At 44.3% G+C, this 26847-nt stretch overlaps 1 protein-coding gene across 1 annotated transcript in view; it reads right to left on the reverse strand.

The window, feature by feature from the left end:
• Positions 1 to 26847, reverse strand: part of LOC110502559 (attractin-like protein 1) — a 350265-nt gene that overhangs the window by 79183 nt on the left and 244235 nt on the right. The window contains exon 28 of the mRNA XM_021580677.3: positions 758 to 871. Coding sequence (XP_021436352.2) covers positions 758 to 871 — 114 coding nt within the window. The remainder of the gene's footprint in view (positions 1 to 757; positions 872 to 26847) is intronic.

The raw sequence follows: 26847 nt of genomic DNA on the forward strand, positions 1-26847 counted from the left end.
CAGTATAATACTACCATCTACTATATTAATAGGTATACCAGGAATAATGCATTATCAGAGCATACTTTGCCCCCCCCCCTGACACTCACTATCAATTCCATTAAAGCCGGATGTGGACTGGCCGGCAGGCGGCAGCTGTTACAGAGATTTGTGGTAGAGCCGGTAAATCTTTTATGAAGCAAAGACCTGGAAAACTCACAAAACCACTAAGGATTTTCAGAGGTAGATTATCAGATCATACGCAATACCCATAGAGGGTGTGTGGGAACACAATTCAGGAAGTCATATATAGGAGGCAAACTAGTTATACCCTTTTCATACTACTGAGACTAGCCGAGCCAAGATTAGCCAAGCTGTACTGCGCTGGGTTGGTTATGAATCCATCATAGTTGCTGGAACGGTGCTGAAAAGGATAACATGAAAGGACCTAACCCATGTTATTGGGGACACAGCAAGAAAAGGAATTGGTTTTCAGAATGTTCATATTTCTTAACAAACTAGCTTTTCCGGATATGGCCACGCTAAACTCTGGATATGTTCTTTGTTGTGTGAATTCCCACAATGACTTCAGTATTTGTTTAAGTTGGCCACATATGTTTTGCATTTCAAGTCCTGAAACCCTGCTTTCTCACACCCACGCTCCAGTGTCTACACACAACAGAGGATACTGTGGGCGATCTCGGTGCCAAGCCTGTATTCCACGGTATCACCATCGCGGTGGACAACAATATGCTAATGAGATGTGTTAGGTACCCACCTCCACCTGCCCCTGCAGCAGCTCTTCCTGTTCCTGGCCGACGCTTACATCCAGCGCCACGGCAACCGAGGCAAAGGGACGGCTGGCCATCTGCTGTCGCTCCCGCATGAGCTGCTGTAGACAAAAATGAGAAAGGGAATGAGAGAGGGGGAGTGAGAGAGAGCGAGAGAAGAGGACCAGAGGAGAAGAACAGCAGGGGGGGGGGCAGAGGGGAAGAGAGGAGGGAGGAAAACTTAATTAATGAGGAAGTGGCAGATGAACAAAGCCTGTTTGAGTCAGACGCTGAGCGGCTTTTTATCAGCGTATGCTCCAAACACCCCGAAGAAAACAAACACAAACAGAGACAGAGTGGGAACAATAGTGGGGACACACAGGAGCCAAGCAGGGCCTGGCTTGATAGGGACCACACAGACACACAGGATCCAAGCAGGACCTGGCTGGAAAGGGACCACACAGACACACAGGAGCCAAGCAGGGCCTGGCTGGATAGGGACCACACAGACACACAGGAGCCAAGCAGGACCTGGCTGGATAGGGACCACACATACACACAGGAGCCAAGCAGGACCTGGCTGGAAAGGGAACACACAGACACACAGGAGCCAAGCAGTACCTGGCTGGATAGGGACCACACAGACACACAGGAGCCAAGCAGTACCTGGCTGGATAGGGACCACACAGACACACAGGAGCCAAGCAGTACCTGGCTGGATAGGGACCACACAGACACACAGGAGCCAAGCAGGACCTGGCTGGATAGGGACCACACAGACACACAGGAGCCATGCAGTACCTGGCTGGATAGGGACCACACAGACACACAGGAGCCATGCAGGACCTGGCTGGATAGGGACCACACAGACACACAGGAGCCAAGCAGTACCTGGCTGGATAGGGACCACACAGACACACAGGAGCCAAGCAGTACCTGGCTGGATAGGGACCACACAGACACACAGGAGCCAAGCAGGACCTGGCTGGATAGGGACCACACAGACACACAGGAGCCAAGCAGGACCTGGCTGGATAGGGACCACACAGACACACAGGAGCCAAGCAGTACCTGGCTGGATAGGGACCACACAGACACACAGGAGCCATGCAGGACCTGGCTGGATAGGGACCACACAGACACACAGGAGCCAAGCAGTACCTGGCTGGATAGGGACCACACAGACACACAGGAGCCAAGCAGTACCTGGCTGGATAGGGACCACACAGACACACAGGAGCCAAGCAGGACCTGGCTGGATAGGGACCACACAGACACACAGGAGCCAAGCAGGACCTGGCTGGATAGGGACCACACAGACACACAGGAGCCAAGCAGTACCTGGCTGGATAGGGACCACACAGACACACAGGAGCCAAGCAGTACCTGGCTGGATAGGGACCACACAGACACACAGGAGCCATGCAGGACCTGGCTGGATAGGGACCACACAGACACACAGGAGCCATGCAGGACCTGGCTGGATAGGGACCACACAGACACACAGGAGCCATGCAGGACCTGGCTGGATAGGGACCACACAGACACACAGGAGCCAAGCAGTACCTGGCTGGATAGGGCCCACACAGACACACAGGAGCCAAGCAGTACCTGGCTGGATAGGGACCACACAGACACACAGGAGCCAAGCAGTACCTGGCTGGATAGGGACCACACAGACACACAGGAGCCAAGCAGTACCTGGCTGGATAGGGACCACACAGACACACAGGAGCCAAGCAGTGCCTGGCTGGATAGGGACCACACAGACACACAGGAGCCAAGCAGGGCCTGGCTGGATAGGGACCACACAGACACACAGGAGCCAAGCAGGACCTGGATGGAAAGGGACCACACAGACACACAGGAGCCAAGCAGTACCTGGCTGGATAGGGACCACACAGACACACAGGAGCCAAGCAGTACCTGGCTGGATAGGGACCACACAGACACACAGGAGCCAAGCAGTACCTGGCTGGATAGGGACCACACAGACACACAGGAGCCAAGCAGTACCTGGCTGGATAGGGACCACACAGACACACAGGAGCCATGCAGGACCTGGCTGGATAGGGACCACACAGACACACAGGAGCCATGCAGGACCTGGCTGGATAGGGACCACACAGACACACAGGAGCCAAGCAGTACCTGGCTGGATAGGGACCACACAGACACACAGGAGCCAAGCAGTACCTGGCTGGATAGGGACCACACAGACACACAGGAGCCAAGCAGTACCTGGCTGGATAGGGACCACACAGACACACAGGAGCGAAGCAGTACCTGGCTGGATAGGGACCACACAGACACACAGGAGCCAAGCAGTACCTGGCTGGATAGGGACCACACAGACACACAGGAGCCAAGCAGTACCTGGCTGGATAGGGACCACACAGACACACAGGAGCCAAGCAGTACCTGGCTGGATAGGGACCACACAGACACACAGGAGCCAAGCAGTACCTGGCTGGATAGGGACCACACAGACACACAGGAGCCAAGCAGTACCTGGCTGGATAGGGACCACACAGACACACAGGAGCCAAGCAGTACCTGGCTGGATAGGGACCACACAGACACACAGGAGCCAAGCTAATTGACCGAAGTTGGTTCAAGTATTTGAATTACATTTCTGTTTTTTTTTCTGTGAGCTAAATAACACAGACATCGCAGTCTCTCTAGAGATGAATTAGATCCAGCCTGAACTGTGCGATGAAGTAGGGAGTTGTATTTTCCAACAAGCCAATATTCTATATAGTTTAGAGCATAAAACGTGGTAATTAACTACAATGACCATAATCCATTGCGCATCTACTTATTGGGTCTGTGTTTCTTTTACGCCTGCTACGGAAGAGAGAAGAATGTGCGATCGTGAGGTGATATGGAGAGCAGCTGTTGCTTCGCGAGGTACCTCTACCTGAAAATGCATGATCTAAGTGACTGATAGTTGGCATTCAGCCATCATAAAAGTATGCATTATTTATGTTGAAAAACTACAAAATAGTGATTTTGTCAGCAGCATAAGCAGCAGCTTTATAAAGATGAGATGATGACTTGGAATTAAATAATACAAATGTAATATACACAACAACTGCAATATTGTATTAAAGTAATGTGAATAAATGATGGTTAATAAGTGATAAGCAGCAATGGGCCGTCACTACCATCATGGGACTTTTATTACATGTTTTATTCTGCATTCAACCCACATAATGCATAGTATATTTAATGTTATGATTATTTTTATTTTTTTATTGAAAAACGTGAATTATATTTTAAAAATCGAACCGACCTCAAAAAGCACTAATCGCTCAGAACCAGCACACTCACACCTCCCTCTCATGTATATGACTGTACACACACGCAAATATACCCACACATACACCCACATATTGGGCTATTGTTTCTAGTGTTCCTTGTGTTTTAGCTTGGGGGTAATCACCTGTTCTATGTAAAGCACACTTGTTTTAGAGCGCTTATGCATTATGTTGGTCTTACATCATCAATGTTTTCCTCATTGAGTTTCAGTAGAACGACCTGCTAGAGACATACTTTACTGGGCAATTGTAATGGGGTATACTGTATATCAACTATACAAAAGCTGTTGCAATGACGAAGGAATACCACTTGGATCAGACTTGGATCAGAGGTGCACAGTTTTTCACTATGCCATAGATGGCATATCTGTGCCAGGTAGTACATGTGTGTTAACTGTTTTGACATAGGCTGGAGTCTGTTTGTATAACCAGTCAACAAGTATTTTGTCCAAAGAGTAGGAGTTATGTTTGCATGTTTAAGTTAGTATAACCCTTGATCCTTGACCCTGACATGTGGTGGGTGTCTGTGTGCTAACTTGACTATCACAGGATCCATGTCTGACATTTATTCGGCATTCCTAGTTAACGCTACCTATCACATGCCAGTGTCTGCAGGCAAGTAACAGAACACTACAGCTCACTCAAGCGCTATGGCATGTAGTGATGTGTAACCTGTCCATTTCTGTTAGTCTGCCTGGAACACTAACCTGTCCTGCATTGTCATGGCTGTGTCTGTTAGCATGGCTGCTAGCTTGATGCCACTAGCACAGCACTGAGGTGTATGTGGTTAAAGGGAGCAGAGCAGTGTGTCTCTGTCTGTTAGCGTTAGCTTCTTCTCACTATCCTCTAACCTGTCCCTACCGCAGGGTTGGCGTGAGAGACAGTGAACTGGTCAGGGTGAGCTAGGTCGGAAAGTAGAGGCTTGATTAATCGGTCTGGACAGTCAGAGAGGCGATCATAAAAGGGAAGGCGGGAGGGCTGGGGCTGTGAGTCCAGTGGATACTGTGCCCTGATAGAGCATGTGTATTTTATGTCCCCTGACAAGTCCTTCACAAGTCAAGAAGTACAAGGTGGTATCTATATCGGCTGCCGGTAAATGACCCATAAAACGCCTAATTAATTTCAGAATGCTGTAAACAACGACAGGCAGATATGAGAGGGGACGAGAGGTGAGGGGCAGAGGAGAGGAACTGACACTTTGGACCAATAAGAGCAAACCTGTTTTTCCTGTGTGCACAGACAATAACAAACATCATTGAAGTACCTGCAATAGGACATTTTGAGGGCTGTTTAGCAGACTGACAATGGGGCTCCAAGTAGTGCTCAATGATTTAAATGGAGTGAAATGGCAGCTGGCCAAAGCGTGAGTAGACTAGGTCTACTAAATTCATACTCTGATATCCACTAAACTTCTATAACCTATAACCCTACCCTTCAGAGGGGCACTGAGCTGCAAATCTCAATCAGTGGGGACCAACAAAAAAAAAAGAAAATCATCTGTGCTTTGGCTACAGAAGTTGACCCATTTTCAGAATCAGAAAAATGGAATATGACAAAGTAATGATTTTGGGGGTATAGAGAGGCTTTGACAGGAGATTGGCTTTTGTCCAGCAAACCACTATTCTTGAGCGCATGCATGTATGCACTCACGCACACACCACACACACACACACACACAAAGACTGCTGATGTAGTAGAAATACCAAGCTCATTGAGAAGACATTTCTCATGCTATATTGCTGCAGTGAGAGCCAGTAGATATATGGCTGGAAGAGGATGGACCTGCGGTCCTGCCAATCTGCATCCTAACTGGATTACTTAATCAATGACAGCCTCCTCTGGGCTTACCCTGATTCATGTCTTAATCAGTGATTAGAGGAGAACTGCAAACAAGACCTGTCCAACTCTTAATGAGACTCCCTGTGTTCATCAATACAGCCCTGGTGAAGAGGAAAGTGACATTTGGGTTGAGGATAATACTACAACCATCTAATGTTTGATTCAATCTCATCAGACTGGTTCTATGGAAACAAAGATAAAGATTTGAGTGTTTAAACTGAAGTTTTACACGTCCACCAACACATATTATGGAAGCTATGAGTATGATTATCTGATTCTCTAATAGAGGTGTGCTAGAATGGAAAAAGATGTTCCCCTTTCCTGCTACCTTCTCACCGTAACAGCAGATCTAGGGAAGTCTCTTTAAAGACTTTGTCCAAGTGCACACGCCTCATTATGTTGCCCTTGACGACCGTCAGGAGACAACACGTTGGACATTGCTGGAGCTCTACACTGACGCAGACACAATTGATATCCTTTCAATTAATCATTCATTATCTCCTTATTAAACCCCCGTCTTCTGGCTGACGCTCGGCTTGGGATGAGAGGAGCGATAGGATAGGCGGCGGTTATTGGCATGAAATATTTAAACAGGCCTTCTATTGGAGTGAAAGAGAGGGGTCCCCTGAGATGGGCTGTGATTTGACAACAATACAGCACTATTAAACCAGACCCGTTGAGTCCTAAACTCCCTGCATCCCACACCTCCGCTGTATGCTGCTGGGCATAATATCGAGAGGCGATAACAAATATAATTTCCGCCGTATTTGCAAAGTTTCCAAGCACATTTGTCTACTTGTTGAAAGAGGGTGAGAAATCTCATCTGTGCAAACAAGGGCACAGATATACCCCATAGTGGGCTTCATGTTCTTTGAAGAGTCACTTTTGGCAAATAAATGGGTTTAAACTTTGAAAAAGTGGCTTTTGGACAAATGTTTTGAAATGAAAAGCAAATTGACCGAGAAGTGGAACAGTCTCCATAACAATGACCATCATAGCCAATCAACGGTAGCAGTGACAGTGTTTTTACAATTGAAAAGAACACCTTTGGGATTGTTTAATCCTGCAACAGACATTCGAGAAACGATGCAGCCTGGACTGGAAGGGCAGAATGTAAGCAAAATGAATAGGAGCAGGTTCCACAGGGCAGTTGCTTCACTATAACGAGTGAGAAACCTCTGGTAGTCAACTACAGCAGAACGCTGAGCACAGTCAATGCAACACATTTACCTTCCCAGAGACCTTGCCAAATCATTCCTCCTTCAGTGTGTGTAATAATGTGAGGGAGACAGAGAAAGCTCTTCTACTGTTGTGTTTATTGAACTGGACAGAGTATACCAGAGTACACACTGATCCACTTCCACTCAGTCATGTAACGACCTGCTAATTGGATGAAATCATTTTCCTGCTAAAGTCCTGTCACATACTTATTTCTGCCCTTTAAGATATGAACAAGGGACAGTATAAGAAATAGAAATGGATCCTCTGTCCTTTTCCTCACTTCTCTCCACCCCCTGCCCTCACTCACAGCTAAAACCCTACCATCTGAAATGACTTATCCTGAGGACGGTTCCTTAGCACAGACAGCATTAAATATTCCCTCAGACAGATGATCACACCTACTGCATTCCCACAAAGGTGTGTGTGTGTGTGTGTGTGTGTGTGTGTGTGTGTGTGTGTGTGTGTGTGTGTGTGTGTGTGTGTGTGTGTGTGTGTGCGTCAGAGCTAGGTGGTTATCAATAAAAGGACCTACAGCAGGGTTCCCCAACTGGCGGCTGGTGGTTTTAATACCACTTTTAACACACAAAAAAATTGTGTTGGACATAAAATACTGCAAAAAAGACCAGCGAAATCAGCTCCAAGTGATTTACATTACCAGGCATAATAGAGATATATACAGTGCCTTGCGAAAGTATTCGGCCCCCTTGAACTTTGCGACCTTTTGCCACATTTCAGGCTTAAAACTGTATAAACTGTATTTTTAACTAATTTTTAATATAAAACTGTATTTTTTTGTGAAGAATCAACAACAAGTGGGACATAATCATGAAGTGGAATGACATTTATTGGATATTTCAAACTTTTTTAACAAATCAAAAACTGAAAAATTGGGCGTGCAAAACTATTCAGCCCCTTTACTTTCAGTGCAGCAAACTCTCTCCAGAAGTTCAGTGAGGATCTCTGAATGATCCAATGTTGACCTAAATAACTAATGATGATAAATACAATCCACCTGTGTGTAATCAAGTCTCCGTATAAATGCACCTGCACTGTGATAGTCTCAGAGGTCCGTTAAAAGCGCAGAGAGCATCATGAAGAACAAGGAACACACCAGGCAGGTCCGAGATACTTTTGTGAAGAAGTTTAAAGCCGGATTTGGATACAAAAAGATTTCCCAAGCTTTAAACATCCCAAGGAGCACTGTGCAAGCGATAATATTGAAATGGAAGGAGTATCAGACCACTGCAAATCTACCAAGACCTGGCCGTCCCTCTAAACTTTCAGCTCATACAAGGAGAAGACTGATCAGAGATGCAGCCAAGAGGCCCATGATCACTCTGGATGAACTGCAGAGATTTACAGCTGAGGTGGGAGACTCTGTCCATAGGACAACAATCAGTTGTATATTGCACAAATCTGGCCTTTATGGAAGAGTGGCAAGAAGAAAGCCATTTCTTAAAGATATCCATAAAAAGTGTTGTTTAAAGTTTGCCACAAGCCACCTGGGAGACACACCAAACATGTGGAAGAAGGTGCTCTGGTCAGATGAAACCAAAATTGAACTTTTTGGCAACAACGCAAAACGTTATGTTTGGCGTAAAAGCAACACAGCTGAACACACCATCCTCACTGTCAAACATGGTGGTGGCAGCATCATGGTTTGGGCCTGCTTTTCTTCAGCAGGGACAGGGAAGATGGTTAAAATTGATGGGAAGATGGATGGAGCCAAATACAGGACCATTCTGGAAGAAAACCTGATGGAGTCTGCAAAAGACCTGAGACTGGGACGGAGATTTGTCTTCCAACAAGACAATGATCCAAAACATAAAGCAAAATCTACAATGGAATGGTTCAAAAATAAACATATCCAGGTGTTAGAATGGCCAAGTCAAAGTCCAGGCCTGAATCCAGTCGAGAATCTGTGGAAAGAACTGAAAACTGCTGTTCACAAATGGTCTCCATCCAACCTCACTGAGCTCGAGCTGTTTTGCAAGGAGGAATGGGAAAAAATTTCAGTCTCTCGATGTGCAAAACTGATAGAGACATACCCCAAGCGACTTACAGCTGTAATCGCAGTAAAAGGTGGCGCTACATAGTATTAACTTAAGGGGGCTGAATAATTTTGCACGCCCAATTTTTCAGTTTTTGATTTGTTAAAAAAGTTTGAAATATCCAATAAATGTCGTTCCACTTCATGATTGTGTCCCACTTGTTGTTGATTCTTCACAAAAAAATACAGTTTTATATCTTTATGTTTGAAGCCTGAAATGTGGCAAAAGGTCGCAAAGTTCAAGGGGGCCGAATACTTTCGCAAGGCACTGTATGTGATTATATAAAAATGTAAGCAACGTTTGATGTAATTAGGTTTCAGTCATTGGTTTGGGCTTTGTGCGGTCAATTTGACCATCCGCTCAAGAAAAACAAATCAGCCCACAGCTGAATCTAGTTGATGAACCCTGACCTACAGCATCCCTTGAGGGCAGGCTAGTGCAGCGGTCCTTAGTGCCACCTCCAGACCCAAGAGACAGGCCTGTCGGATGCCACCATCAACAACCCACATAACAGCGTTGGAGAACTGAGCCAATGCCAAACACCCCCTTATACACACACACACACCCCAGTGCTCTCGGGGGAGACTGAGACAGATGGGATGCTAATGCTAATGGGACACATGGCTAAATGGACTAAATGGGCATTATAAACACTGTTCCCCTGGAAACCAGTGGAAGCCACCAGCGGCTCCCTACACAGCCCTACTCTCCAACTAACAAAATAGCAGATTAATGCCCATCAATTTCCAAATGTGCCACAAAAGCAAGCATAATTGTCAGACGTGACCTTACTGTGACTGTGGCGCAATTTTCCTTCCAGCTGGTTGGCTGGCTGGGTTCATCGGCCAATTACAGCCCGCAGATGCCCTCGTTAAATTACCTCATTTTAATTAAATTAACCGTGTCAGGTAAAGTCACCTGACATGTAAATTAAGTGTCAAGGGTCATCTCTTTCTGTGGGTGACAATGGCTTGGACTAGGTTTCTATTTCATGCTCGATCACACAATGGTAATGCAGGGAAATGTTTAATTACCACTCTTCTTCCTCTTATGTTGCTGTCTCTCAGACCCTGTTGCTCTTACTCTGGTGATGTGGATGGTAACCTTGAACCATTGTCTAAATACTGTATGTTGTCATCTGCACATCTCATGCTGGAGGCTTGCTATTTAAATGATCTTTAAAAATAAGGTAGTACCCCTCGTGTTTTTTTTTTACCAACGCCCTCCCTTCTTTTCTCCAGTACACAACCCTATTACCACAACCTGGGATGATGTCTATGGCTGAACCTAAGCCGGCCCAGCGCTGGAGGCCATGGACTGATCCAATTACAGAAGGCCCAGATCCAACAGCACATCAATGGGCAGAGAGCCTGTGAAATACAGTATGACTCAGCAGATTTAGCACCAGCCCCCAGCTTCATCTCAACATATCTTTAACAAGGAGCCCACCCAATCAATCTCCAATCAATAGCTATCTGGGGCCAATGCAGAAAGAGAAAGGCCTGGCCCAGCGATATCCTCATCCAGGGAGCTGGGAGGTTGCATAGAGTTAATAAAGAGAGCTGCTGTGTAAGTGCTGGATTAGATCATCCTGTTTCTGCTTGGTGTGCCAGGGAATTAAAAAGAAGGGAAAAAAACAGAACATCCTTTGCTGCACAATTATAAACCTCCGGGGGTTGGCAGGGGAGGGGTCGATAATGTTAGAATAAACAAATATTCTGAAGTGAGGCCTTGAGTGGTCGGTGCACCCAATTAAACTTTGATCAGATTGAAGGGAGCCAACTGTCTCGGAAGTAAGCAAGCCAATACTGCTCTATTACACTACAAGACAGTGAAAGACTGACGCACATCTTCCTATGGTTTTAGTTTACATTAGTTTACTTATTTGCACAGATAAAAAGGGGAGCCAGTACAATGTCTGTCTCTACAGCTCTATCATAGTCATAGAGATATGCCAACGTTCCCCGACAGTCGCTCTCTAAGTCTGTGCGAATGCTAATGAAAACCTTCTTTCCTCACTTCAATATTCATCGGAGGCTGTGTATACTCCTAGCACTGTAGACGCATAACACTAGTGTTTGTGTTTTCTAGAGGGGACATATCTCTTTGTACTCTGTGCTCAGTGCACCGTGTGCTAGGTTTCTTTCCCTCCTTTTTTCCCCCTGTGAAACGAGATCAGGCAGGCAATTTCTCTGGCTCTCTCGATCATTATGCCATGAACAATTCATCTATTTTTCTCTACATGCTTCTCTTACTGTTAAAGTAGGGATTAGTTCAGAGATGGAGGGGAGGACTTTTTCCCCCCCCCCGAGGTAAGAATGATTTGAAATCATAATACTTTACCTGAGTTCCACATGTCCTTCTGGAGAAAGAGAAACTTAAACGTATTATTAGTCTCAAGCCTTTACATTTAATTAAGAGTACAGGCAGCATTTGAAAAAAATACCCAGCAGGGGAAGCTTTGGCATCCCAGTTGATAAGTATCAGTAGCGTTCTTACCCTCAGGGCATTGCTCATGAAATCGCTGATTCACTTCGCCGAGCAAAACAATGGACTGTGAGAAAAACGATATAGAAAACACTTCCACCAGCCTGCTAGTCTAGGCAAGAGGATGAGAGGAAGGCTCCCGGAATATCTTTGTTGTTAAGTAGATTTTACACAGCGGTATTATGAAAAATGACTTAGGACAATGTGTTGGAATAATGTTGTGTTTGGAGGCTAAGGCTCGGCTGGTGAAACACGGCAGACTATTCTAGCTGCACAGAGTGTTCCAATGAACCAAATATCCATGCTCATAGACCTAACAGAAAATTCACAAATACAGCATTGTGCTCTGTCGCTCTGGGTATACGTACAAACCAGAAATAAACATAGATGGAGAGATAGAAAGAGACAGAGCAATAGCGAGAGACATAGTAGAGCAAGAAAGAGAGAGAGATGGCGAGAGAGCGACAGAGAGAATACCAATTAATCTGCAGAAAAAGAGGTCTGTTTATTCCTCCGTAGCCACAGTGAGCAGCCAGACAACATCCCAACACAACATCCCAGCGTGACTCCAGACCCATGGAGAGAGACACGGAGAAGGAGCAGGTGCTCACTTGTACATTGATGCTGGCTCTGGTAGACCCGTAGCACAGGGACTCTTGCAGTACACATGTAAGTTACTGTACCGTACGCCATATGGGACCAAAGAGGTCAGACTCTGGGTCAGACATAGCACTGACCACAGATAGACAGATATACAGTGAGAGAAGAAGAAGAAGTAGAAGAAGAAGAAGAAGTTGACGTGGTCTAAAATGGAAAACAGATTCAGCTGAAACATACTCAGCCATAGTACTGTTTTCACTACCAGAAGAAGCTGCTTCTAATGCACATATCTTCAGTGCATTATAGAATTGCTATGATTGTGTAACATCTCTCCATAAGTCCCACTTCTCAAATGAGCATTCATCACCCAGAGGGGAAAAAAGAGGAGCAAGAAAACGTTCGCCCCATGGATGAAGATCAGGATAAAAAAGGAAGCGACGGAATGCCTGATATGAATGAGTATGGAAGGAGGGACGTGGGTACAGCAAACGGTGCTTGAGTGGGACTCAGCAGCTGATTGATCCTTCCTACCGTTCTCTAAGAGGAGTGACTCATCACTGTTCTTTCAGCTCTATGGTTCCATGGTCACCACCATAAGAACAAACACAGTCCCAAAGTATACACTCGCTCCGACTAGTTCAGACTATAGCCCAAGAAGTGCTAAGAGATGCCATCCACACAGGCTAACTATAGGGCGTGGCGAGAGAGAGAGTTCAAATATTTACTCTGAACAAGTAGTTCACAAAAGATAGGGGTTAAAAGTAAAACACACAAGAAAGTGTCAGGTGGAGAAAGAGTGAGAGCGGAGGGTAGAAAGAGGGCAATGTAAACAAGGAATGTCTAACTGTGAGGGAGTTTATGTAAGCATGCTAATCTGTCTGTGTTTACATGTCGGTTCTGGGAGAGAGAGGAGACAGGTGAGAGAGAGGAGAGAGAGGAGACAGAGGAGCGAACTGGGTCTGCTGTCTGGTACACTGTGGGGCACCATGTACAGTAGACAAATTAGGACCCTTTTCTGCAGAAGAACAAGAAGCTGTGTGTGTCACAGCGCTGTAGGCTACCACTCCATCGACAGATAACACTTTATGGTGTGCAAAGTCAAACCTAGTTAACGAGGCAGTGTATAGGGAGTCCAAGAGGTCTTTGTGAGCAACATTGTATCATATTCTGGTACCAACAATACTATAATTGGATAGAAACGAAGGTGACAAATTCCAACTCTGCTTGTGAAACTCCCAGCAGGCAATAACGGAACGTCCTACCGCCGTCTCAGATTCCCAGACCCCGTTCATCTGTCTCCATGGAATGTGCAGAGTGTTAGTGCTGCTCCTTAAATGAGTGTCAGAATGGATACAATCTGATCAAGGAGATGCTCTGAACACAGAGGATTCTCCTTGGAGTTAGACTTAGAGTCAAAAGGCACAGTACGCTTGTAAAACCACCTCGTTAAAAGCACAAAATGAAAGATTGACCAAAGCATAAGACAAAAACCTCAAACGACCTACTAACCCATCCTTGCTGAACCAGGACAATGATAAACACACAGTATAGGAAGTAAATGGCCAGGATTGGTGCTGTGCAAAAAATTCATGCTCTCGTGTCGTGTGAATAGAACGTCCATACCTTGCATGCCACATACAGACACTATGTCAAAGCTAGAACCGGTTTAATAAATAAAGTGCTACACATTCATCTCACATGGGGCATGCCCTGGACATTGACCAAGACCATTTAGTGTATGAACTCCCCTCTGAGTCTGTCTGACTCACTCTACTTGACCTAGCTCAGAGCTCAGTGCCCTTCAATAACTTGGCGGCCATTTCACCAGGCTGAGATGAGGGGAGGGAGAGTGCTGTTGACTCTGGGAAAGTCGGAGAGAGTGGGCCCTCTTCAAGAGCTCTTCATTCCACACTACAGGCTGATACGAGCAGATGTTAGCACTCGGTGTTGCAGAGCTCATGCTAATTAAAGAGGCTCTCTTCTACTCTCTCTCCTCTCTTTCCTTCTCTCTCTCGTCCTCTCTCTTGCACAGCTGCCAGAGAGCGTGGAGTAGACCAAGCGGACGTCAGCAGTAATATAATTGGGCTATTCCATCTGTTGATCAGAGGGAGAGGGGGACAGAGAGAGAGAGGGGGACAGAGAGAAAGAGAGAAGAGAGAAAGAGAGAAGAGAGAAAGAGAGAAAGAGAGAAAGAGAGAAAGAGAGAGAAAGAGAGAAAGAGAGAAGAGAGAAGAGAGAGGTCATGACCAGTGTTCTGGTCTGGAACACCCTCCAGAACAGAAAGTGCATTAAGTACTTTGGAAAAGTTATTCTGATTCAGATATTAGTGTTTAATGTGCCAGTGTATGGACTGCATTCAACAGGTAAGCAATAGTCTTGAGACTCTCCTCCCTTTGGCTCTTATACAGTCCAGCTGGCTGTTGTCTATCTGTCTCTGTGCCAAGGAGGAGGGGCTGGCCTGCCAAACGTCCGTTACAGCTCACCACCCACCGAAGACCCAGACTGCCAGGATAATGAAGCATGGGTCAGACGCCACGCCCTGTCTCACCTCTCCTCACTGCTCTTTCTCAACCCTCTATCTCAACCACAAAGACTCATTAGCCAATACCTGCCTCGTAGGACCAGTCTCCATGGCAGCACCGCTATGATATCACCACACCGCGAGCAGGGTGGTCTGGTGGTGGCGTGTGAGTGTGAGAGAGGGGCGCTACACTTCGCTGGCCAGTAACAGTTCACTGGTCTCACTCTCTCTCTAGACATCTGCTATGAAAAAGGTATGTGATGCTAAGAGCCAATGCACCAGCGGCACCAGACAAAGGTAGACGAAGGGGGGCGGGAGGGACGTATTGGATCCGTTAGTGCTGCTCCAAATGGACTTCCTGTCTGAACGGTCCATCTGTTGGTGGAGTGGGTCCTCTGTGAGCGAGGACGGAGACGGGGGGTGTCATGCGTCACCCTGATCGGGCTAATCCAATAGAGGGACTGTGGAGGTCTGTTTAGAGCCCAGGCCCAGCCGGAACTAGAGTGAGATCATTACAATCGCTGTTCCGGACATCTGCCGGCATCTAGAAGCAGAGCGAGGTTGGTTTGGGGTAATTGTGGGTGAGGAAGGACTTGCCGTGACCTCCGGTTGTGTGAGGAGGAACAAGGCAGAACTACAGGCAGAGACAAACGCCAGACCCAAGAGAAATGGACTAGGTTGGGCTTGCTCCCAATGGACAGAGATCAAACGAGCAGAGGCCTATTAGACTCCAGTAACCATCTTTATCCTCTGCTCTGAGGCGGGGGAGCATATTGAACATACTGATGGATTGAAAATGAGCTAAAGCCAATTATGCCATACTTCGGTATTCGTCTCCGTCTTCGCTCTCGGGTTGTTGGTTTGTTTGGGGTGCAATAATGGGTATGTAGATTTATAATTATGAATTTAGTGAGCTGAGGAAATGACAATAGATTAAATGCAAGCAGGGGGTGAAGTGGGATGAAAACACACTCTCGAGTTCCACTTTTCACTTTTCAAAGAGATGAGAAGGTGAGACAGTTTCGCTTAGTTGGGGAGAGATGAGGTGAGGCTAGAGGTATGCTTAAGCTAAGTGAAGGCGTAGACTCAACACGCACACTGATTTCCACTGTACTTTATGGCTATGGAAAACAACAGTGCCCCAGTCACGGCAACAAAGTTGACCTTGAAAAGTAAACAACAGACGGGATCAATAGACATCCCCTTCAGACAAGGCAGGTGGATTCATGGGTAAGTAGACTGTGTATGTGCAACTGTTATGCGCGTGTTTGAACAACACTGACTCCCCTCCCAGCCATGGAGGAACTGTGGTGACAGTATCTCCTCCTGATAATGGAGGAGACAAAACAACACAGCCTCCATGAGCTTCACGTCAAGCTTCAGCTTACAGTAGTTCACTCCTTCGTCTCTACACCTCCCAAATCAAAGCAAATCAAATTGTATTGGTCACATACGCATGTTTAGCAGATTTATTGTGGGTGTAGTGAAATGCTTGTGTTCCTAGCTCCAACAGTGCAGTAGTATCTAACAATTCACAAAAATGCAACCATCTAAAAGTAGAATGGAATGGAATAAAGAAATATATAAATATTAGGACGAGCAATGTCGGAGTGGCACTGACTAACATATAGTAGAATAGAATACAGTATATGCATATGAAATGTGTAAAGCCGTACGGAAACATTATTAAATTGACTAGTGTTCCATGTCTTATGTATATAGGGAATCAGCCTCAGGGTTGAGGGTTGAGTAGCCGGGTGGTAGCCGGCTAGAACTCTGAGTCAAAGAGCATACTGGATTCTACACCAGAACTGTCAATACTGGGTGCACTGCTCTGTTTTTACATAACAGCGAGGCACTTTCCCCTTACCCCAGAAACACGAGTGCCCTAGTTCTTCTCTAATTTAATTTACGAACTTGATGTGGGTAGGTACGCCACTGAGCGGTGCAGCTATATCGCCCACACCTCCGCCTTGGCTGCCCTCCCAGTTCTCAGAGTAACCCGCCGCTGTCCTACTCAGCTCTGCGTGGTACAGAAACAGATGGTAGCGATCGGCTGCTAATTTACCCAAGGTACCGTGGGAGGGGGATCTTTGACCACTATTTACATCTGCAGCGCTGCACACACAGCTGCTGCTGCCTCTACATTCTGTTTGGGAGCCAAACACAGACCAGCACAGGCGTAACACTGGCATACAGGGTCAAGACACTGGGCGCCATCGCTCCAGCTCACCTCTGACCCTAACTGATAAACCAGAGTGGGAAGGAGCATCGTAAACACAAAACACTACATGTTTAAGTGAAGGCAAGGCTTGGCCTCTTAGGGGAGTGATGTCCCGTGGGACATGAATAATATCCTCCTGAGACCCAGTAATTCATTTTTGTCCTCTCTAGTGGACATCAGTTCTTGGTCCGTATTTCTGAGGCCATACAAGCCACTGTATTACATCATGTTGTCCCTTAGAGAGGATATTCTGGGCTTTTCAATGACAGGACATGTGGGGGTGTGACCATGACAACTTTGTCTTCCTGGTTGTTAAAAAAATGGATGCCGTCCAAATTTGCACACTTCAAAAGAAGTGTGTGTAATTATTAATTATACTTTTTGTGAGTTTGATATTCTAATTGTTTCTAGTAAGTGAATATCTCAGGATCAGGCAGTTGTCAGGACTGTGTAATAATTTTTTCACATTAAATAATAGCTAAATAAGAGCTTATCAAAAAATGTCATCTGTCGGGGATACCCGAATGCCACAATTTTTCACATTAAATAATAGCTAAATAAGATCTTATCAAAAAATGTAATCTGTCGTGGATACCCGAATGCCACAATTTTTCACATTAAATAATAGCTAAATAAGATCTTATCAAAAAATGTCATCTGTCGTGGATACCCGAATGCCACAATTCTTTCACCACAAACAATTACATAAATAATGTGGGGTCTCAGGAGAATAGACTGGGACTCGAATGCAGTATATATTCACAGTCCTCTTGTTTAAATGTTTTGTTTTACTGCCTGAGCTAATAAGAGGTTTGAAAGTGTTGTGTGACAGCCAGGTATGGCATGATATGAGGAGGATGTACTGATGCAAATTTGTGAAGCGGTTGTAGCACAGGAAAGTTTTCACCTGTTCTTTCCCTGAGGGAATAGAAACATACAAGGCAGAACAAAAGGTTAAATCACTTTATCACTTAAGATGACGTATAGATAGGTTGGCTCCCATTGTTGGTTACATTGTGTAAATAACAGGTGCAAACGCTTCATAAATCTTTCCCCATGTCAAATGAGATTACCAAGCAGTTACTGTAACAATGGGAATCTCTCTGAGACCAGGTGGGAAGTTAGCAACCACACACTACACAGGTGCTTTATTTGTCCTATTTCACACTACCTGAGACACCCGCAGAGAACTGAGGTCAGAGCCACGGTCCACAATTTTTTCCAGCATCCCTCGAGCAATTGCGGTTAAATCCCTTGCTCAAGGGCACAACGTCAGATTTATTCAAACTAACAACCTTTTGGTTACCGGCCCCTTTAACCTCGAGACTACCTGCCGCCCCAGAGTTAGTGTATAATAGGGTCAACTCTCCAACATAAGACAAACTCAACTATAGTCACTTAAATAAAGGTACTCACAATTAGTCAATGCCACATTCATTACGGCCGCGACATGAGAGAAGCGACCCTGTTTGCTTCTCCGACGAAAGCATGATCAGTGTGCTTGGTTTTTAATTACGAACGGTTAACCTTTAAGTTTCAAGTTTTAATGTCACGTGCACAAGTATAGAGAATTGCATTTCTTGCAAACTCTTTATCGCTAGTGATTCAGCTGCTATTTCACTGTCTATAGCCACCTGTAAACCTATGTGAAGGGAAATAAGTAAACCATTTGGTCGTGGTATATGGTGGCAAACAGTGCCTTCAGAAAGTATTCAGACCCCTTGACTTTTTCCACATTTTGTTACGTTACAGCCTTATTCTAAAATTGATTAAATTGTTTTTTACCTCATCAATCTACACACAATACCCCATAATGACAAAGCAAAAACAGGTTGCTAATTTATAAAAAATTTAAACTGAAATATAACATTTACATAAGTATTCAAACCCTTTACTCAGTACTTTGTTGAAGCACCTTTGGCAACGGTTACAGCATCGAATATTCTTGGGAATGACTCTACAGGCTTGGCACACCTGTTTTTAGGAAGTTTCTCCCATTCTTCTCTGCAGATCCTCTCAAGTTCTGTCAGGTTAGATGGGGAGCGTTGCTGCACTGCTATTTTCAGGTCTCTCTAGAGATGTTCGATCGGGTTCAAGCCCGAGCTCTGGCTAGGCCACTCAAGGACAGTCAGAGACATGTCCAGAAGCCACTCCTGCATCGTCTTGGCTGTGTGCTTAGGGTCGTTGTCCTGTTGGAAGGTGAACCTTCATCCCAGTCTGAGGTCCTGAGCGATCTGGAGCAGGTTCTCATCAAGAAACTTTCTGCACTTTGCTCCGATTATCTTTGCCTCAATCCTGACTAGTCTCCTAGTTCCTTACGTAGAAAAACATCCCCAAAGCATGCCACAACCATGATTCACCGTAGGGATGGTGCCAGGTTTCCTCCAGACGTGATGCTTGGTATTCAGGTCAAAGAGTTCAATCTTGGTTTCATCAGATCGGAGAATCTTTAGGTGCAAGCGGGCTGTCATGTGCCTTTTACTGAAGAGTGTCTTACGTCTGGCCACTCTACCATAAAGGCCTGATTGTTGGAGTGCTGCAGAGATGATTGTCCTTCTGGAAGGTTCTCCCATCTCCACAGAGAAACTCTAGAATGACCATAGGGTTCTGGGCTCTGACATGCACTGTCAACTATGGGACCTTATATAGACAGGTGTGTACATTTCCAATCAATTGAATTTACCACAGGTGGACTCCAATCAAGTTGTGGAAACATCTCAAGGATGATCAATGGAAACAGGATGCACCTGACCTCAATTTTGAGCCTCATAGAAAAGGGTCTGAATACTTATGTAAATACGGTAGTTCGGTTTTTAATTTAAAAAAAATGTAAACTAGTTTTCCACTTTGTCATTATGGGCTATTGTGTGTACATTGCTGATGATTTCGTATTTATTTAACCCATTTTAGAATAAGGCAGTAAAGTAACAAAATGTGGAAAAAGTCAAGGGGTCTGAATAATTTTCGAAGGCACTCTACCTTTCACTGACCTCTCACATATAGGTATACTATTTCACATGCTAAAATCGTCTGATTTAACGGCAGCTTCACCATACAATAAGGTCAAGCAACAATGACCCATTGAGTCAAGGATGTCAAACGGCAACATATGCCAGTAAAGATAATGACAATAATGATAACAATAACTTTCAGACTAATTTTGTGCCAAGCTGAGGAATCGTTATGGTCACAGCGTTATTGACTCGGGTGATTCCCTGTTTCATACATTTTTATTGCAGTGGGATAAATCAGGGTCACACAGAATGTTTCTTGGTAGTCTTAAAGAAATGTACTTTTAAACAAGTATACACCTCTCACACATGGTTATGGGCTTAAGTAAAAAAAGAAGACACCTGTACCATGTCTGATATAGAGTTGGAATGTATTACATTTTGAGTTTGCATCCCAATATTACACTTTATGTACATCACAGATGACTGAAACATAACTAAACCGTTTGACACAAAAACACCGTATTTTCAACGGGTTTTTAAAATGATGTTCATTAATTATGAAAAATGTTAATAACATTCCACCTTTTGGAATTTGACTGCATTTTTTTCTGTTTCATGTTGTCACTTTAGTAAATTAACTGAGGATGAGAGTGGACAGAGTGGACGTGGTGATTCATACCATCATCTAACAAGGCCAACTCATAAAGATGTCGAAAACAGAGAGACAAATCAATTTATTCATTATCCATCTACCAGGTATATCATTAATGTCACATGTGCTCCCTCTCCGGTCTCTAGGTTACCAGGCTGCTCGTTATGGCGCACACCTGTCACCATCGTTAAGCGCACCTGCGCCTCGTCAGGCTCACCTGGACTCCATCCCTTCCCTGATTACCTTCCCTATATATGTCAATCCCTTTGGTTCCATCCCCAGGCGTTTCTGTTTCAGTTTCATGTCGGTGGGATGTTAGTGTTTCTTGTTTTGTATTATGCTCCGTTTATTTTATTGAAACGCTTATATATCGTTACAATTAACAACAAATCCTATTTTACCGTAATGACTCCTTAATCAAGAAGTGAACAGATAATGGAAAACAATTGAGAGTATTGTACATTTAAAAAAAGCTGCACTATTCCTTGAGTGATCTAGGCTACCACATTATTACACTGAACAAAAATATAAACCCAACATTTTCAAAGATTTTACTCTTACATTTCATATAAGGAAATCAGTCAATTGAAATACATTCATTAGGCCCAAATCATTTCACAATACTGGGAATACAGATATGCATCTTTTGGTCACAGATACCTTAAAAAAAAGGTAGGGTTTGGATCAGAAAACCAGCGCAACACATCTCTTTCGCATAGAGTTGATCAGGTTGTTGATTGTGGAATGTTGTCCCACTCCTCTGTTGCGTTTATATTTTTGTTTGGTCTAAATGGAATGCATATTCACAGCTAATGCATATGTGCTACACTATTAAGTGTTTGTGAATTATCTTAAGCAGTAATAAAATGGCACCTGGCTGCATTGACACTTCTGTAACCTTTTTTCACAAAATGGCTGCAGCTGGCTCAGTTTCTCATGAATCATCACTCGTCCTCTCCTCCCTGCGCTGACAACTTCTTGGTCATGTTGGTTGCCATGCCTCTCCTATACCCTCCGTTCTCTCCTCCCGTTACTGTTTTTCTGATAAAAGTCCTATTCCATAGCTGGCAAAAGTTGGAAAAGTTAAATATCATAGGACAGTAGTGGGTCATTTGTTTACTGAAAGAGAAAACCCAAACAATAGGCAAACATTGTATTCTAATGAAGAGAGCACAACTCTCTGCATCATTAGATCCAACGTAATTAAAAGAAGGAAAAAAACATGAGTTTTCCAAGCCACTCACTCTCTTTTCACCATATATCTCACATAGAAAGTCCACCGCTAATGTACCACAAAGCCTTCAGTTTGTAATTTGATTAAGAAATACCCAGTATCCTCTATCCTCCATCCCTCCACACCAGTGTCTGGCTCTGCAGGAGGTTAATGTGTTGTTAGTTACTGCTGCTGGTGTCTGGCCTCTAGTCTATGCCACTAGATACTTCCCTGCCACTCTACACTACAGTATATACTCACCTACTGTTCCCACTCATTTCACTCTGGCTTCTGCATGATGAGGGGTCCAGCCAGTGTCCCCACCTGCGGGTCAACGTGACTGTGTGTGATTGAACTGCACTGCTGAAACTGGCAGTGAAAGATTTGTCTGTCTGTCTGTCTGTCTGTCTGTCTGTCTGTCTGTCTGTCTGTGAGTGAGTGAGTGAGTGAGTGAGTGAGTGAGTGAGTGAGTGAGTGAGTGAGTGAGTGAGTGCGTAGCAACCAGGAGTGAAAAAAACAGCAAAATAAATTGTGGGATTAAAATTTGAGCCTATCACAATAATAATGAAAACAAAATGTCAAGAAAACTGCAGGCTATTACACCACTATTTACCATCACTGCATGTCTGAGGCATGAAAGATGAGCGAATGGACTTGAAAACGGGTGGTAGGCCTATAGCTTACACTCCAACATGCGATGTGGTTCGACGAGAACACTGACATTTTGCCAAGGCAGAGATGAGTGGCCGACACTGAGAAGCGCGGACAGCAGTGGAGCAATTAATTCTGTCGCCAAAATGGCATTACACTTTTTGGTGTTTTGTGTAACAGATGCCTCTTTCCATTCACCACTTTTTGGAGGCTGTGTTGTGAGTGGACGAACATGCGCAGGTAGCCTTAGAGCGGAGCCATTGGAAGTGATTGTTTGACAATCAGACGAAAACGTAATGACTGGTTGTGTTTCAAATAAAATAGAAAAATATTAGTCCCATGCGCCGAATACAACAGTGAAATGCTTACTTACGAGCCCCTAACCAACAATGCAGTTTAAAAAAGAGGGACAAGAATAAGAAATAAAAGTAAAAAGTAATTAAAGAGCAGCAGTAAAATAACAATAGCGAGACTACAGTGCCTTGCGAAAGTATTCGGCCCCCTTGAACTTTGCGACCTTTTGCCACATTTCAGGCTTCAAACATAAAGATATAAAACTGTATTTTTTTGTGAAGAATCAACAACAAGTGGGACACAATCATGAAGTGGAACGACATTTATTGGATATTTCAAACTTTTTTAACAATTCAAAAACTGAAAAATTGGGCGGGCAAAATTATTCAGCCCCCTTAAGTTAATACTTTGTAGCGCCACCTTTTGCTGCGATTACAGCTGTAAGTCGCTTGGGGTATGTCTCTATCAGTTTTGCACATCGAGAGACTGAAATTTTTTCCCATTCCTCCTTGCAAAACAGCTCGAGCTCAGTGAGGTTGGATGGAGAGCATTTGTGAACAGCAGTTTTCAGTTCTTTCCACAGATTCTCGATTGGATTCAGGTCTGGACTTTGACTTGGCCATTCTAACACCTGGATATGTTTATTTTTGAACCATTCCATTGTAGATTTTGCTTTATGTTTTGGATCATTGTCTTGTTGGAAGACAAATCTCTGTCCCAGTCTCAGGTCTTTTGCAGACTCCATCAGGTTTTCTTCCAGAATGGTCCTGTATTTGGCTCCATCCATCTTCCCATCAATTTTAACCATCTTCCCTGTCCCTTCTGAAGAAAAGCAGGCCCAAACCATGATGCTGTCACCACCATGTTTGACAGTGGGGATGGTGTGTTCAAGGTGATGAGCTGTGTTGCTTTTACGCCAAACATAACGTTTTGCATTGTTGCCAAAAAGTTCAATTTTGGTTTCATCTGACCAGAGCACCTTCTTCCACATGTTTGGTGTGTCTCCCAGGTGGCTTGTGGCAAACTTTAAACAACACTTTTTATGGATATCTTTAAGAAATGGCTTTCTTCTTGCCACTCTTCCATGAAGGCCAGATTTGTGCAATATACGACTGATTGTTGTCCTATGGACAGAGTCTCCCACCTCAGCTGTAGATCTCTGCAGTTCATCCAGAGTGATCATGGGCCTCTTGGCTGCATCTCTGATCAGTCTTCTCCTTGTATGAGCTGAAAGTTTAGAGGGACGGCCAGGTCGTGGTAGATTTGCAGTGGTCTGATACTCCTTCCATTTCAATATTATCGCTTGCACAGTGCTCCTTGGGATGTTTAAAGCTTGGGAAATCTTTTTGTATCCAAATCCGGCTTTAAACTTCTTCACAACAGTATCTCGGACCTGCCTGGTGTGTTCCTTGTTCTTCATGATGCTCTCTGCGCTTTTAACGGACCTCTGAGACTATCACAGTGCAGGTGCATTTATACGGAGACTTGATTACACACAGGTGGATTGTATTTATCATCATTAGTCATTTAGGTCAACATTGGATCATTCAGAGATCCTCACTGAACTTCTGGAGAGAGTTTGCTGCACTGAAAGTAAAGGGGCTGAATAATTTTGCACGCCCAATTTTTCAGTTTTTGATTTGTTAAAGAAGTTTGAAATATCCAATAAATGTCGTTCCACTTCATGATTGTGTCCCACTTGTTGTTGATTCTTCACAAAAAAATACAGTTTTATATCTTTATGTTTGAAGCCTGAAATGTGGCAAAAGGTCGCAAAGTTCAAGGGGGCCGAATACTTTCGCAAGGCACTGTATATACAAGGGGGTACCGGTACAGAGTCAATGTGCGGGGGCACCGGTTGGTTGAGGTAATGTGTACATGAAGGTAGAGTTATTAAAGTGACTATGCATATATAATAACAGAGTAGCAGCGGCGTAGAAGAGGGGGGGGGGGGGGGTAATGCAAATAGTCTGGGTAGGCATTTGATTAGGTGTTCAGGAGTCTTATGGCTTGGGGGTAGAAGCTATTTAGAAGCCTCTTGGACCTAGACTTGGTGCTCCAATACCGCTTGCTGTGCGGTAACAGAGAGAACAGTCTATGACTAGGGTGGCAGGAGTCTTTGACAATTTTTAGGGCCTTCCTCTGACACCGCTTGGTATAGAGGTCCTGGATAGCAGGAAGCTTAGCCCCAGTGATGTACTGGGCCGTTCGCACTACAATCTGTAGTAGTGCGGTCGGAGTTGCCACAATAAAAGGTAAATCATTGTAAAAGTTAAATGACCAATATGTATGACTAGGAGATGCCATTTAATAGGGATTGCACATTTAAATCTATGATTAGGCAGTCACCTGGATTGGCAGATTGATGAGGGTGGCATTTTTCGAGCTAAACTGACCAAGACGCACCTCCAACAACGCACAACACCTCACATTATTCCTCCCAAAAACAATGATAACTTCTCATGACAGCTATTTAGGTGAGCACTGATTCAGCCCCATGATAAACAGTGCCCACTTTCCAAAGGCTGGGGCACAAAATATGTATATTTTTCCATGCCCAACACGCCTCTCCAGGGGGCTGTTGGAGAAACGCAGCGCTGCGGCTCTCCACCAACGCTCCATCAAATTAATTTAACATAAATTAGATCTATGTAGCCTGCAGTAGAAAGAGTAGTAGCCTATGGGGTTTTTCTGTAGCCTTAGTATGGAGCCCAAATGTATTGCAATGTCATGAGACAGACACTTTTTAAATCATGAACGTATTATTGAGGAGAGAGAGTGCAGGAGAAAGTCAACTAAAAAAGGCAAGCGGGCAGACATCAGCTATGGAGCGGCTTTGGGCATAATCAAACAGAGGTGGACAGCAAATGGTGCTGAAAGTAATTAATTTCAACAATTGTCTTCATTTTAATTAGACTTCACTAACAACAAGAGGGCTTTGTTGGAGCCTATTTCTTCCTATATATATATATATATATATATATATATATATAAAGAGGTAGGCCAAACTGTTTGACAGACGCAATTATGCTATCCATAGATTTGTCGGTATACCAAACCCTCCAATACTGTCACCATGCACTCCTTAAATACCTCAGTGTCTGGGAAGGTCTTAGTGTGTTTGGTTAAAACCAGGGCCAAAAATTGACTTTCCTATTCTGTCCCTATTAATTGAGATTTTCATTTTCTGAAAAGAGAAGATGTTTAAACCCAGGAAGCTTTTAGGGAAGCACTTCTGTTGTTGGGTTAAGCAACGGTCGAGTAGCCAGCAGATGAAGCTTAAAACTTTCTTCATTGGTCGAGTCTCTGTCTGGGTGGAAAGGTAACTTTTGAAAGTGCCATGCTTAGATTCATAAGGATGTCTAATATTTTATTATTTTCAAACAGCAACCGTTTCCTTACAAACAAGACACTCGTGTTTGACATCGGAGAAATATGGTAAGAATGCCTATTTCTCTGTCCATTCTTCCCTAAAACTTCTATTCTCATTATCCACCTTTCTTTCTTTTCAGACTTTTTGAGAGCAACATTTTCTCTTCATTGCAAGCTGATTTTCCCCAATCAACACAAAAAGAAATATAAAAAGCAAACGTAATAGAGACATTGGTGATTTTTATCAATGTAATCAGATTGAAAATATTAGGATATGTTATTGACATTGAACTGATTATATAGCCTACTAACCAGATGTATAAATACATGTTTTTAAGGCATAGACCTATAAATTGGGCTGCTATTATGTTCTGTTGTGGCAACTATTGCCGACCCCTGCTGTATACTATTCTAGTTTAGCGTGGATAGGAGGGGGTGGCAGCAGAACATCTAGGGCAGAGCCTGCTAGGCTGATACATTTTTTTGATACATTTGCATGCACACATAGGCGGTCCAGTACCGGAAGAAATTAAATCTACTTTCACTCCTGATATCAACGCGCATGCAGTGCCCGCCCACCTGAGGATCTGTCTTGTCAGCCTTCTATTTCCTGTTTGAGGGGTGCAAAATCCACTTGCGCCTGTTGTTTTTTAACATTAATGTTGCTATCACGGACATTTTTATAATGACCTGTCAAAC

This window comes from Oncorhynchus mykiss, chromosome 23 (genome assembly GCF_057628025.1).
Source record: "Oncorhynchus mykiss isolate SJ-2025 chromosome 23, ASM5762802v1, whole genome shotgun sequence".
Lineage (NCBI taxonomy): Eukaryota > Metazoa > Chordata > Actinopteri > Salmoniformes > Salmonidae > Oncorhynchus > Oncorhynchus mykiss.